Source organism: Nesoenas mayeri (genome assembly GCF_963082525.1).
Source record: "Nesoenas mayeri genome assembly, chromosome: 1".
In the NCBI taxonomy this organism is placed as follows: Eukaryota; Metazoa; Chordata; class Aves; order Columbiformes; family Columbidae; genus Nesoenas; species Nesoenas mayeri.
The window spans coordinates 55,208,841-55,223,915 of record NC_137541.1 but is presented as its reverse complement, the minus strand read 5'-3'; the positions used below and the strand labels follow the sequence as shown (position 1 = coordinate 55,223,915).

General features: G+C 38.7%; 1 protein-coding gene across 1 annotated transcript in view; it reads left to right on the top strand.

Moving 5' to 3' along the window:
* TRHDE (thyrotropin releasing hormone degrading enzyme) overlaps nt 1-15,075 on the top strand; it is a gene marked incomplete at its 5' end in the record, with an annotated part of 209,637 nt that overhangs the window by 157,174 nt on the left and 37,388 nt on the right. Inside the window, 3 exons of the mRNA XM_080363423.1 lie at nt 530-618; nt 10,180-10,313; nt 10,412-10,467. Of these exons, the coding sequence (XP_080219549.1) occupies nt 530-618; nt 10,180-10,313; nt 10,412-10,467 (279 nt within the window). The remainder of the gene's footprint in view (nt 1-529; nt 619-10,179; nt 10,314-10,411; nt 10,468-15,075) is intronic.

Genomic DNA, 15,075 nt, shown 5'->3' with positions numbered 1-15,075 from the left:
TGTACATGTAAGTGATAATAAGTGGTGCAAAGAAGTGTAGATCCATCCCATTCATTTTGTTTTTATAAATCAGTAGCTATGAAACCTGTCATAGCTTTGTAAGAAGTTGCTAGAAGAGTATGTTATTTTTAATGTTTGGAGTCCCTATACATCAAAGCATATTTTACTTGGAGATTTTCTTTTTCAAAGTAAATGTAAAAGAGTGTTCTTCTTTCTATGGGAAATCCTTACTTCCTTTTTTGTTAATAATTTTCTTAAACTAGGAAAGCCTTGCAAAAAAGTCCTCATATGATAACAGTGTGTGAAAAATGTAAAATATAATTCAGGGGTTTTTTTTAAGATGAATGACTTTTTCATTGTTTGATTGCTAATAGCAAATGCATTTCAAAATCAAAGTAACTTACTAGAATCCACATCTTTACACTGCTACTGAAATTGTGTTTTGATTTCTTTGACATGATCCCTGATTGCTGTGAGAAGAATCAGTTCAGTATTTTTGTTCTTAGATTCCCCCTCCTTTGTCTTGCAGCTACTTGTGGCAGATTCCATTAACAATTGCGGTAGGAAATACGAGCCACATCTCATCAGAGGCAATTATATGGGTGTCTAACAAATCAGGTAAAAATAAACTTTCCTCCCAGTGGAATCTCATAAAGCATACTTGTGTGTTCCTCAACTGTTTCTTTGGAATTGATCCTAGATAATTGTTTAGTTGCTCTGCACCCAGTTTTAGCTACTTGAAATGAATTACAAAAAAAAAAGAGAGTTGGGAAGGGAGGGAGGAGGAGTGAAGGGTGAGCAACAAGAAAGATTTATAATTATCGCAGAAGTTAGACAGTATAATGAAAAGCTTTTACCTAGAAATGTGTACCTAAGTGCTAAGATTTTTTTATTTAGCAACACATATCAAATCATTGATGAATGCAATTCACTTTATTGATTGGTGAAAGTTAAATGTAATATTTTTATAGCAAAGCATCTGATGAATATAACTTAGTAAATGCAAAGTATGTAGAATTCTGGCATTTTAAACTCTGATCCATAGTGTGAACCAGGGCTAAGAAATGCTTACTGTCATTAAAAATTTCCTTACTGACCTATCAAAGTATTTCTTCTCTCTATTAGATAACCAGATGCTGGACCTCAAAAGTGCATTGTTCTGCTTACTACTTATTTTCTCCCTCCTCAGTTCCAACATGATCATAATAGTTATTGTCCTGAGGACAGCTAGAACTAGATACCAGTGGTCTTTTTATCACCCTGAAAAAGGAATCCTGCCATAGAAATTTCATAAAGTATTTCTCTATTTTCTTAGCAGTTCCTGCTACATCAGCTGACAGTTTTGGACTGGAATTGAAGATAGTGAGGGAAGAAATGTATACAATTGAATAGAATTATATGGAAGGGAAAAGAAGAAGCCATGCATCCCCTCAACACAAGGGCTGTGGAGGGAGAACTGACCCCTTCTTGTAAAATTAGAAGAGTATAGAGATTTCCCTTTGATAGAAATTTAACTGTAGAGAGGAAAGAGTCAAACCTGTGTGAGCCTGTGGGGTTTTTTTTTTGTTTTTTGTTTTTTGTGTGTGTGTGTGTTTTTTTTGTTTGGTTGGTTGGTTGGTTGGTTTTTTTTGTTTTGTTTTGTTTTATAAGTCACTAAACGATAATAGTGACATAGAGTTTAGTAGCCAGAAGGACTAGAAATGAATGGTGCATGATCAGTGGAAATCTGAGTATCCCAACTTTCTAGTGGTATAAGGTGTTTCTTTGCTGTGATCATTTGCAGCCTACCAGAACATAACATGTTTTATGCTGTTCCCATGATATAACAATCTAGAAATGTACTTGAGACCAGAGGACTTTTTATACCTGGGAAACATACTCTAGTCAAAGCATACATATGCTGCCTCACTTCGCAGAAATATATCGCCTTGGCTATACTTTTTAATATTAACACATCCAGAATACTTCAAAACCTGTTTGCACTTTCACAGTCTGCCTTAATGACTTGCTCTACTTTTGTCCTTTAGGGCTTGATTGAACTCTCATTGAAGTTAATAGAAAGATTCCCACTGACTTCAGAGAGAGTTGATCATCTCACCTCATCTCATCTCATCTCATTAGGTTGTACATGCATGCCTCCTTCCCTTCACTCCTGCCTTGAACATTCAGTATATCACTGTTATATGCACAGTTGCTTCTTCATTGCCTTTTACCTGCAGAGTGCTGTGGAGGAACAAGTCCATAAAACCACTACCCACTCTTTTAAGATCTACTGCTCCTATCGAAATGCCTTCAAGAAATCAACAAATTAATGATGGCCAGTGTGAGCAATGATTTTGGGGTGGCTGCTATATAGAAATTGAAGAGGAACCTTTTTGAGTCATCAGTTTCCTGTGTAGTGAATCAATGCCACTGTGATCTATTGTCATTATCCTTGTCCTTCGTCATTACTGGCTCACTCAGTCACTTGCTCTGCCTCATTGAAAGTGAGACTGTAAACTTATGACCACAGCAAGCATGTCCTCTTGCTTATTGTTGTCTAGCTCAGCTGAAGAATTCCTCAACATAAAAAAGCCAGGAAGAACATCCTTGAATGTACTCAATATATGACTCATTGTGTGCACTGTTATGTATTGGGGCTGGTATAGATGAATTTGTGGTGGTCCTGGAGATTTTCTGCAGCTGTTACGTTTGTTTCATGGGGATGTGGGAGGGATTCTGAGACTGGAAAGGACGTTTCCCAGGATTGATTCTTGTGGATGGCAAGAATCATGAAGACTTTCTGTTGTGCAGAGGATACAGTTTCAGCATTGTCCCAGCGAGTAGGCTGGGAACAACTTTGCCAGCTGGAGGTGAAACAAACTACTCCAGAGGATATTTGGAAGACTGGGAGTGGTCACATTGTACTTCAAGTGAGTGTAAATGAATACAGATACTCAAATCAAATTTGGTGGAAATGCTGTTCATGAGGATATTTTCAATGCCCTCTCTAGGAAGGAGTGGGCATTTCCTTGTTGTTGGCTGAACTGCTGTGGTAAAGAAGCTTTCAGGGTAACCTGAAGAGTAGATAGGAGATGATGAAGATCTGTCAGTTGTCTCTCATGTAATACTGATCACATACCTCATTTCAGCTGCCAGTAATGAAGAGGGCCCCAGTTAATGACTTGGCATATCACTTAATTTTTTTTCAATAAAATTAACCTTGTCTGTGTGTTACCTGAGAGAAATGAGTTTTGAAATAGCTACTTGTATTGTTGTGAGGAAATACTCATTTTTTGTGTTAGCTGAAATAACGATTTCCTAGGGAAGTACACCCCCTGCCTTGGACTAGAGTTTGTCAGGGGTGGTTATTTGCTGATGAGAGAGTGTATTCCTTCATGTACATCCAAAAGGACAAGAGACAGAATTACTGATTTTTGCATCCTTTTGGTACCATGTCTGTTACCTCATCTAGGTATTGTAGGGTGCCAATTGGCATTTTCATGAGCAAGGGGTAGAAGGCTACTGTCCAGTCTTGTGAGAGCCACTGAATGTAGAATGCTTGGTTTGCTGCTCTCTTCTCATCCTGGCTATGTCTCGTTACATACTAGAGATAGTAAGGCATGCAGATCTCTAATTGTTCAACATGCTGAGCAGGCTTAGTTCAGATAATTGCAGATCATCGCAACTGCTGGCAACAGAGCTCATTCTGTCCACTCTTCACAATATCAAGGTGAAGGAGCACACTGGAAATTACAACTATGCAACATCTTTTTGAGATTTAATTCATTGTCCTTTGCAACAAATCCTGTAGAGAGAACAGTGCCAGACCTTGGCAACTTGCCTGACAAAGTGCATAATCTCCAAGATGTTTCATATTCAGTGTAGCTCTTCACACCTGTTTGTGGAAAGTATGTAGTCATAATTTTGGAAGGTTTTCATTTTGCATGTGCTTCTGCCAGTCTCTGCTCTCCTTACCCAGTGAGCCATAGCATTTATATAACCATTTTTCTACCTATTAGTTCTTATGCCAGCTATCAGATGACCCTTTTAGTGGCTCAGTTTGTCTGGCCATGTGAAATGGAGCTGTATCTCTTGCTCTCAGAGTGCTGCACAGGTATGTCACCACCACCTTTTTCCCTTTTCACTCCCCATGGCCATGGATGAGGCAGTTCTGCTCCAGGTGAGTGACAGCTGTTAAGCTTCTGAAAACTAAACTGGTCACAAAGAAAGGAGACATCTCGTGATTAGCCTTCCTGTTGATGTTGAGGTCAGAGACGTCACACTAAGATGACTGCAGTGGTCTTGGTGCTACATTCTTGCAGTTCTACTGAATAATAGATTTCACCAACACTGTGGAAATCATTGATGTTACAGACTTCTGCTCTGTCATAGATCCAAGGCTTGTCTCTGTTTCTCCTAGATAAGTTTTCTCTTTTGCAGTAGTTGTAATGATGTATGCACATAATGTCCTCAGTATTTTGGGATTAGCCCAAACCCAGTAGTGGGTAAAAAGTCAAGGACCGGCTCTGAACTGAGCCCATCCCCACCAGAGGACTGCTTATCAGAGCTTGCAGGAAGGTGTTGGCAAATCCAGGAGAACTGGCTTTAACCTCAAGTAAGGAGGTTTAGCTAGCATCCATTTCAAACAGATGAGCAAGGCTTTGGACAAAGGCAAATTTGCTGTTCCCTGGCATGACTGTTCTGGTTCTCAGAGACCAGGTAGGAAACATCTCCATGTGACTCAGCAAGTGCTGCTGAACTGACTGACACAGCTTTGCAGTCTGCCTTCCTACCCTTTCCATCCCCACCTCATATATATTGACTGACTTGTTAAGTTCCAGGAAAATATTCCTCTAATGAACTTCCTTGCCTCTGGTAAAGTGACTCTCATTCAGCCTCCTCTTAGTATCTCCACAGGATTGCCATGAGATGGGTGAAAGAAAGTTCAACAGGGCAATTGCCTTCCAAAGAGCAAGTCTCACTATATTATGCCATCTCCTGCCAGATAATCTCTGCTTTAACTGTAGGCCCCTTGACACTCCGATTCTCCTTCATGAAGTGTTTTGTAGAAGACAGCTGCTTCTGACCTGAGGTTTGCTGGATGCCCACTGGGGAATAGAACATTAGAAGAATACTATTTCTTTACCTTTCTGAGACTCAGCTGCTGGACTTGACCTATGTTACTTCCACACTCCACTCTTCTATCTTTCACAAACAGGAGGAAGGAAAGCACTGTGGTGTAAAATAAATATATAGGTCCTGCTTTACAACTCTAGCCAGCCATGGTGAGGACCAGGGGTACAAGACCTGCAATCCTGGCACAATTTTGACAGAGTGATGCAGAATTACTCCCCTTATCCCAAGAGCTGAGCAAACATCTTAACAGAAAACTGCTGCTTATATTGTGTATCACCTTAGACATTAGCAGGTCCATAATGTAGGAATGTTAATGGATAGAAGGGTAGTCTGAGGAAAGAGTATTTGAGAAAAAAACGTGATCATATTTACTGATGTGCTCCATTTATTCTGTTGTTCACTATAACAAAACATTTTGTTTCAACGTGGAGCTATGGCAACATGGCAAGTGAGCTTATAAGAACTTTTTCTTCTGGTTTGTCTTCTTGTATGAAAAGTTCTTGCAAAAAATTGCAGAATTTAGTTAAAGACAGTATATTTTCATGAAATATTGTGATTGTGGTGAAATTCCTCATGGAACATTGTCAGAAAAATTTCACTTGCTGTTGTTGGCATGAAATTGTGCTACTCTTGTGGAATTACTTTTGCATGAAAATGGAGTCAGTTCTTCCACTAGGGATTCTACCAGCGTAAACCAATTTCTTAGTATGCTAGGGGGTGTGTAAAATGAAGACTTAAAATAACAACTGTGAGTCTGAACACTTGAACCTGTAGTAGAACTGTGTTTAGCCCACACTCTTGTCAGCATTGGAGCAGCATCTTGTAGAAGGCTGTCCTTCACCCAAGCCTGCTTCGGGAGATGCTTATGTTGCCATGTGAATCAGCAGGCTTCCATCATTCCTGCTGCTTTTGATGGAGCTGAAGTTACTCAAGAGCTGGGAGAGCTCAGAACTTCAAGCAACATGTAGTTAGCACCAGCTGGAGGAGTCTCACACTTCCAGAGCAGAGAAAATGAGAATCAGACCCTAGCTGATTTTCTTACTTCAAAACATATGTCATAAAATTTAACCATTTCCTCCTGAATGTCTCCTATATGTATGTGGCAAAACTGGAAGGTTCAGAGTAGTGTTATTTTCTGAGGAATCCCAAATGTGACCATGGAAAAACACTTTCTGATGGAGGAAAGTTTTAAAAATTCCCTTTAATCTCCAATACAACTGCTTATATATTTTAGATGGAATTGTAAGAGGTGAACTAAAACCATGAAAGATAAATTTCTTCCCAAATGAAATCTTTGTTGTTGTTTAGAAAGTCATGAATGGCTAATATAGGGTTTATATGAATGACTACCTTTTTCCTAACTATAATGCTTTCAATAGGAAACTAATAAATGTGTTTGTGCTAAGTGGAGAAATTGCCCAGGTGTATAGGAATTTTCAGTGCTGTAATCACCGAAATAAAGAATTTCTTTTATAGAAAGGCATGAAAATAATCAGACTCAAAAAAATGAAATTCCAGTAAATTATATAGAACTATGTGAAGCACATGCATCAGGCAGTCCTTTAAAATAATCACATGCTTGTATGAGCTCGAAAGGCATGAAAGATTCCTGTCCTCTATTTCAGGAGGAGGTCAACACATGAGTGGTCTTATAAAAAATTATAATGAGGGGTTATGGTTGGATTTAAACTGACCCAAACAGCAATAATGCCATTGAGCTTTGAAAAGATACTGTTCTACATCAAACCAATACATTTTGAAGGTGTTGCACAGCTTGTTACTTGTGAAATAGGTTATTTTGACCTTGTCATATTTGACTGGCAAGTATCATTTGGTACTCCATTAAAGCATAAGTATTTTTCTTTGCTTCAGAGATCAAAATTTCATAAAAATACTCAAACAAGAAAAAATGTATATACTTTTTTTTTGTTGCATCTGGTTTTGAAAATGTCCATTTATTGTATTTTCCCAGATATTGATTAAGGTGTACTCATAGCCTATTTGATACGTTTTTTAGGTGTCATAGACCTGCAGGGATTAACAAGTTACAAGTAATTACTTTTAAAGATGGTAGCATTTAAAGGTTAGTTTGCAACAGACAAGCATGGGCGGAAAGCAGAACTGGGTTCACAGTATCACAGTATGTTTGGGATTGGAAGGGACCTCAAAAGATCATCTAGTCCAATCCCCCTGCTGGAGCAGGAACGCCTAGGTGAGGTCGCACAGGAACATGTCCAGGCGGGTTTTGAATGTCTCCAGAGAAGGAGACTCCACAACCTCCCTGGGCAGCCTGTTCCAGTGCTCTGTCACCCTCACTGAGAAGTTGTTTTTTCTCAAATTTAAGTGGAACCTCTTGTGTTCCAGCTTGATCCCATTACCCCTTGTCCTATCATTGTTTGACACCGAGAAGACCCTGGCTCCATCCTCGTGACACTCACCCTTTATATATTTATAAACATTAATAAGGTCACCCCTCAGTCTCCTCCAAACTAAAGAGCTCCAGCTCCCTCAGCCTTTCTTCATAAGGGAGGTGCTCCACTCCCTTAATCATCTTTGTTGCCCTTTGCTGGACCCTCTCCAGCAGTTCCCTGTCCTTCTTGAACTGAGAGGCCCAGAACTGGACACAATATTCCAGATGTGGTCTCACCAGGGTGGAGTAGAGGGGAAAGGTGGTAGAAACTGTGCCAAGCATGAGCTGCCTGCTCCTGGCTCCACACAGCAGCACGCCTCTGAAGACCCAGCAAAATTTCTAAATGCCATCTTTCCTAGATAGACAAGTGGATATTTTGCTGTTGCTCTTAAGAAACCCTCTAGGTTGATAAGGAACTCATCTGAGAATTAGGGGTGACAGGCTGTATTCACAGCACCACGCTGGGTAAATAGAATGGGGCAGATCCAGATTCAAATTCCTTCTCTCCCTGTTTTACAGCAGTTATTTGGTCCAAATCTGTTCTAAGAAAGAGCCTTTATCACTATGCTGTAAATTGTTATGATCTTCTACAATATTTGTACAGTAATCTTTTTCTTTGTAAAAGATTCAGTGGTTTACACAGGAACCAGGATTCAAGTCTTTCATAGGTAGTCTGGAGTAACTGGGTAATTTTGACTTCAGGTCCAGTGAAAAACTAATTTAAACAGAGGAGTAATTCAATATAGCAGTCTTAAGAGAGTTTGCTTGGGACTGAGCTATATAGCCCAGTGTTTAACAGAGAAGAAAGGAGAGGAGAGGAGAGGAGAGGAGAGGAGAGGAGAGGAGAGGAGAGGAGAGGAGAGGAGAGGAGAGGAGAGGAGAGGAGAGGAGAGGAGAGGAGAGGAGGGGAGGGGAGGGGAGGGGAGGGGAGGAGAAGGAGAGGGAGAGGGAGAGGCACCCGGTGTGAAAACCTTGTTCCAAATGCAGCTTAGGTCCTTTGAGGGTATGAATTCCTGGGAAAACCACAGAGTTGTAGGACTTAGTTGTGGTTTTCTCACTTAGTCCTATTCTGCAGGATATGTTGACTCCTAAATGGTGTTTCTGCTTGGTGCTTTATTGCAGATAACTACATGGATGTGAAGAATATTTTAACTAAAACTAGTGGTCTATATTTTATTTTCCCCATTTGTTTATATAGAATAAAATTGAACTGGTGCAAGTCAGTTAGACAAACCTTAGTAGAGCAATAACAATTGAATTGAGCAGGCAACAACTGAGTTATCCTGGACTTATGTGTTTCTAAGAAGTGTATTTTTAAGATATTTTAATGATGTCACGATGACCTAGGTAAGAAGAGGACTTTATTTTTTTTTAATCCTGCAGCTTTTTATCTGAATTCATGTGCATAGCACAATTCCATTAATTTAAAGTTAAACATATAATTTGATGCTTTTAGGATTTGGGTCTTGCTGCTCTTTGTATTTTTGCACCTTAAAATGATGGTGTGTTTGCTAAAGGTATTTAGTCAAGGGAGAAGCATAACTTCTATCTGCAGTCCTAGTCATCTGTTATTTGCTCAGAAATTACTTTTTTATAAGAAAAACTGAAACAAATCAATTTCTTTAGTAAGTCTACATTCTAGATAGTATATGAGAATTGTTAAGTCTATATTGTTAAATTTTTTTTCCCATTCATTACTTTCAAGGGATTCAAGCATACTAAACAATTCCTGATGGCATTACATTTAAGAGAAATTTTGTGTATTTCTTTTTTATTTTAAAAAATGCATGAGAAGACTGTTTATTTTTTCAACAGTGTACAAACTAATTTTATTACAGTAGAAAAAAAAAAAAAAGCTGGATTTTTAGTGAGTTCTGGTTCATGATCAGTTCTGTCAGAATATTTTACTAGACTGAAGGCTTCTTCAAGAGACATTGCAGCCTGAGGCTTGATTCCCTGATGATTCTTTAAGTGTGTGTTGTGAACTCAGGGTATTTTTATTGTTTAAATCCCTAGTCCTGCAAATAGTCATGGACTGCCTGACTTCTAGCTGGTACAAATACTAGAATAAATTTAGACTTTCAGCTTCAAAGCAATTACTTAAAAAGAGGTGAAAGAAGAACAGGTTAGTTGATATAAGGTTAATTGGTCTAGTTCTAAAGGGAAACCTCTCAGTTGTTAGTAGCTCAAAGCTGTACAACTGAAAATACTTTAATTTAAAATCCGATATAAAAGCTTCATCAACTACATGCAGAAACACTTAAGAATTCTTTGTTTTAATCACAGGTTTAGACTCCTCTCTGTAGCACATCCATTGAATTATTTGGGTTATGGTTGTAGAAAGCTGTTCTAGCGTGGGCAGAATGTACCAGACTTAAAATGGGCACCTCTGGTACAAATACTATTTACTGGAAAAAAAGATGCCTTTGGAGTTTTATGTAGGTAGAAGGTCCCCATAGGAATGTCAGCTGGTGTCTCTCCATATTAGACCAGATAAAGAAAATTATTAATCAAATACAATGTTTTTGTTAGTCTTTGAATTAATCCTACTGCCTTCATGGATATTTAAAGAAGGAAAGAATTGAACAGATACAATTAGAACTTTTTAATTTAAAAACAAGTCCCCTTCCCATCTTTTTCTTTGTTTCCAGAACACCACAGAATTCCTGATTTGGAAGAGGCAAGTTGGTTGCTGGGGAACATCAACCAGACTGGCTACTTCAGAGTTAATTATGATATTAGGAACTGGAGGCTGCTAATTAATCAGCTGACAAGGAACCATGAGGTAAGCCCCTTTTCTCATCCCTAAAATTTGCTTTGGTAGGGGAACCTTCAGTGTTCCGTTGCCCTAAATGGTTCAATATTTCTGCTTGCCCCTCACAGGTTATCTCTGTCAGTAATCGAGCAGGCTTGATCGATGATTCTTTCAATCTAGCCAGGTATGTTTTCCTGAAGATAATCTATCCTCATACACATTCCTGCAATAATTCATCTAATCAGTAACTCAGCATTTGAGTGTGTTTCGAAGTTAAGTATGTTTTAAGCACGCTTCAGTTCTTTTCCCCTCTCTTTTTTTCTTTGTATGGCACATAAACATGGTCTGTAGTACATTCACTGCTTTTGATCAATAATTGCTGTAGGATATTTCCGAGTCTGGAGAGGTATGATCAATTTTGCAGCAAGTTCAATTTAACACTTTGGAGATAAATAATCTCTTTCCTCTTTCTCTAAAGAATGAGTTTTTTTCTTCTGTTTTTCCCTAATGCCTCACCACCACCTTTTTTTTTTTTTTTTTCAAACTGACCCTTGTGCTGTATTTGATTTATTATGGAAGGCACGTTCAAGCTTCAGGATTTTTTATTTTTTTTTCCCACTGACTTGTACCATTATATAATTTTTCCAATATCTTTCTTTTCTTGTAATCTGCTAGAACAGACGCTTTTTCTGCACGATGCTTTTCATGCACTATGGAAAGTAAGAGTTTGGTCAACCATTTCTGGAATATATATGACATTTTGTGGTTTACTATTATCAAAGTTAATAATTAACAAGTATAATGCTGGTTAGGTAATGCCTTCTTTACGAATTGAGGTGATGGCATTGTCCCCATTTTGAAATCAGGACATCCAATATGTTCGTAGTGAAAGTGTAAAATGAGAAAAAAGTAGTGGAGTATTTCAAACGTTTTGATTCTTGGGGTACCTAGGAACATTGCATCAGTAAAACACTGATGCCAAAGGCGGTGTGAAAAGAATTCCTTGTATTACTGGCTTTTCTGTTTGCTAGTATATTTATAGCCATATTTGAGCAGGGACTTGCAAGAATCGGCAGTACTGAGGTACATTTCACTACAAACGGTCACCAGAGATGTTTGAGATTCAGGCACAGTGTCACACAGAAATTATGGCTCAGTGATGTTCCTGCATCGCTGCAGTAAAACACAGTTGTGTGCCCTACCACTCTGTTCCTGCTGCCAGTGCCAGACTGAATATATGACAGAAACTTGTGATTAGCCCTTACTTAACAGTCCAGAGATGTACTGGGGAAGGAGGCACCATGGGGAGAGAAGGAGTATCCATTTGCTTTTTGCACTGCCCTTCATTCTTACCTTGTGGCATCTTCCCATTGGCAACAGTAAAGGATTGGAAATAGGTCATCACTTCAGACTTCAGTGAACCGTGATTTGTGTACTCTCAGGCTAGTAGAATATTGCAGAGTATTCTGAAATATCTAGACTGTTAGAAGACCTACTAAACGTTCACTAATGTAGCAGTCTGTTCCAATTTTATTTGCTTTTGGCGCCTCAGAGAAGCAGTGTGCAGTTACACAGAATCAGTGTGGTGCTTTCTTCTTTTTCCATGCACTGAACACAGTCAGATGTGGCTAGATTTCCCTGAAAATCTAGACACTGAAAAAAGCTGCTTCTTAAGCAGATTCTTGTAGGTGGGTGTTTTTCTCCTGAGTCAGTACTGAGCCGGTGCTCTAGAACATCTTGTTTGGGAAACATAAAGGCAAGGTCTTGATGAAAGGCCCAACCTGCAATGTCTGGCCAGGTTTTGTCCACCTAAAATCCACCCAGAGATTAGATGACTAACACATTCTTCTCTTGCTTTCCAAAGCAATTTTATGGTGATACTGGATCCTGCTGTTTTTTCAGAGATAACTGTGCCAGAGCACTGTGAAGTCTTTCACAAGATTTCACATTGTAAAAACTTCACTTCAAAGTAGTTGAGCAGAATATTTACAGTGTATACACATGTGCATACAAAGATATTACTTATGAGGAAATATTCTAAGAGGGATATGTAGCTATATTGCTGTTTCTTTTAAATCTCTGCACAGACTCCTGTCAGTAGTGTTACTTTGAGTACGTCTTGCAAGCCAGTCTGGATGGAAGAAAGATCTGCTTATTTGCAAATAGTAGCTACTCTTCAGATATGTACATTTGGTCACCTAGTGTCCTTCCTATTAAAAAAACAAACCAAAAACTATTATAAGGATGCTGAAGTTAATTGGATTGTCTAGCTGACTATATGGTACCTTTTGAAGAAAAGTTTGGTATTTTTTGTTTTTATTTATCCTCATCCAGACAAAGAAAGACCAGGAATAGGCCTAATCCTTTCCCTGTTCCTATATCGTAAGCATGACAAGAGGGGCGTTCAGAGACTGTGTGACCTTGATGACAGAGTGTCTGAACTTCTGGGGATAGAAAAGCAGATGGATAAGCTCTTGCTAGGACAAGTGATGAAGAATTGCGTGCTGGTGCTGCAGTGCAGCTCAGCTGTCCCTGCTGTGTCAAGTGCTCCAACGTGGCACAGCAGTGTTCATAAAACAAGCTACAAGGGCTATCAAAACCACACAGACTCTTTCAGTTTCCCCAAAAAAGTCAGCACTCAGAAGGCCACCATCAGCCTAAAAAGCAGCTGAGCTTTCCCCACCTTGGCTGCAAGGCACAGCACAGAAAGTTGCTTTGCTTTGTTTCAGAGCAGTACCGTGGTTTGGGTGTTGCCTGCCACATGGATGCAGCGCTTATTCAGTCTCGCCTCCAATGCACAGACTGTGTTTCTCCTTGCACATATAATGTGATAGGGAGATTAAATGCATATGATTGTCTCTGTGTGTGACATGAGGAAAGGTGAATAACCTTATTGACCATGCACAGAGGTTGCAATTGCTCATTTAGACCTGACTTCTGAGAAGGCTGGCTGTTTTTAAGGGTAATTCAGTTCTCAGTTGTGGTCCCCAGTTGTTCTGATAGGTTATGTTCTTGTCTACAACTATAAACATACACATTTAGAGAGAGAGAACTGTGGAATATGTAACTTTTATTTTAACCACTAGCTATTATTTTCAGTGATAAAATAATACAAAAATGAAAACATCTTAAATTCATGCTGGTCCTTTTTAAAAGAATTTCCAACACAGTTCTTTTTACTGTACTGAAGAGACTATATTTCTTCAAAATACCCTGTCCTTAGAAACTTCTAAAGTATTCCCTAGTGTGTATTTGAACCTGATACAGATAATGTCCATCCCACACCAGAAGAGTTCCACTCAATTTTTCTGCTGTCCTAATGTGGTATGTCCAAATACAATTATCCTATGTAGTTATACTGCTAATTGATTTTGTTGTGGAAAAGTTCAGGAATATCTTTAGTAAAATTTAATAATATTTAGGTCTGGAAAAGATGAAAAATTTGCTCACATAAATTATTTTGAAACACCACATTTTGTTTGTTCATTCATTTTTAAAGGTGTGTTTGATTTCGTTCCTCAAAAATGTTTATTATCCTTTTACTGTCCAGCATAATGTTTTCTCAAAAATAAACAACATAAATGAAGTGCTGCCTCCAAGGAATATTTTAAGCTCCATAACTTTACTTTCATAAAGTTTTGCCCATTTTGTATGGAAATATATTCCTTTTTTTTCCTTTTGGTGTATTTTGGTTCCATAAAATTAATTAAGCAGAGTTGAATTGAATAATAACAATAAAAGAAAGCCACAGATTGCCCACTGTGTTTGAATTCTTGAAAGCTTGTTTGTTTTTCAGATTTTTAAGCATAATTTTGTTCTCAGCTGTAGTACATGCATACACCCTGAGGATCTAGGGAACTCTAGCCTTGGTAGTAACATAGCTTATGGAAACACATGCCCCAAATTCTTGAGCAAGTATAGCACCTTGACACTCTCTCCTCCCTTGTTCCTGAAGATCCTTTATCTTTTGGGGATGTTTTGTATTAAATTTCAGTAGATCTTGAAAATAAGTTGATTGAGGTAAATGTGATGTGTTGACTGAAAAAGCCAAGAAAAGACTGTGGTTCTCTTCTAAGCTTAAACTGAGCAGAGGGCAGTTCAGATAGCTCCATTAAGTAGTGTCAATGGAAATAGCAAAGATCCTACTGTTTCTTGAGAGTGTAAGTAATGTTGTCAGCTTCTCCTATGTGTCTCCTTCCTTTGGATAAGGTTACTGAGCATGTGAGGTGGGATGCCTCCCACTTCAGGCATCCTGAAGGTAGACTTGTATGTCTGAGCTTGTCACTTTGCAGTGCACTGACACTTAATAGACAGAAACGTGCTGCACCTGACCTCTCAAAGCCACTTAACCACATAGGATAAGATAAATTACTCTCCTAATGTCAGGAGTGTTGTGTTAGCCCTAGTTCTTCCTTGCTGAGCTCTAAATCTTCATATTCACTTCCCCTCATCAAGCTGGTTGACTTAATCCAATATTATGTCAAAGAAACAGGTCTGGTTTATATTCAGTGTTAATCAGCGTTGGATCAGATGTGACTAAGGATACCTATTTTACTCTCATCTAAAATAGTTACTGTTCTTTCCAGTTCTGGAAGAAACCATCAGTTATGTCTCTTGAAACATAATGTGTGTCTCATACCCCATTGATCCTGCCTGCACCATAGTCAGCTCACCATGTTAAGGTGCTTGGTTTACATGCCAGATGCTCAGGAAGCCTTTTTTTTTTTTTTTTCATGCTGACAATCTGTCTTACTATCAATCAGTATCTTGTCTTGTGTTCTGTGACTGGAGA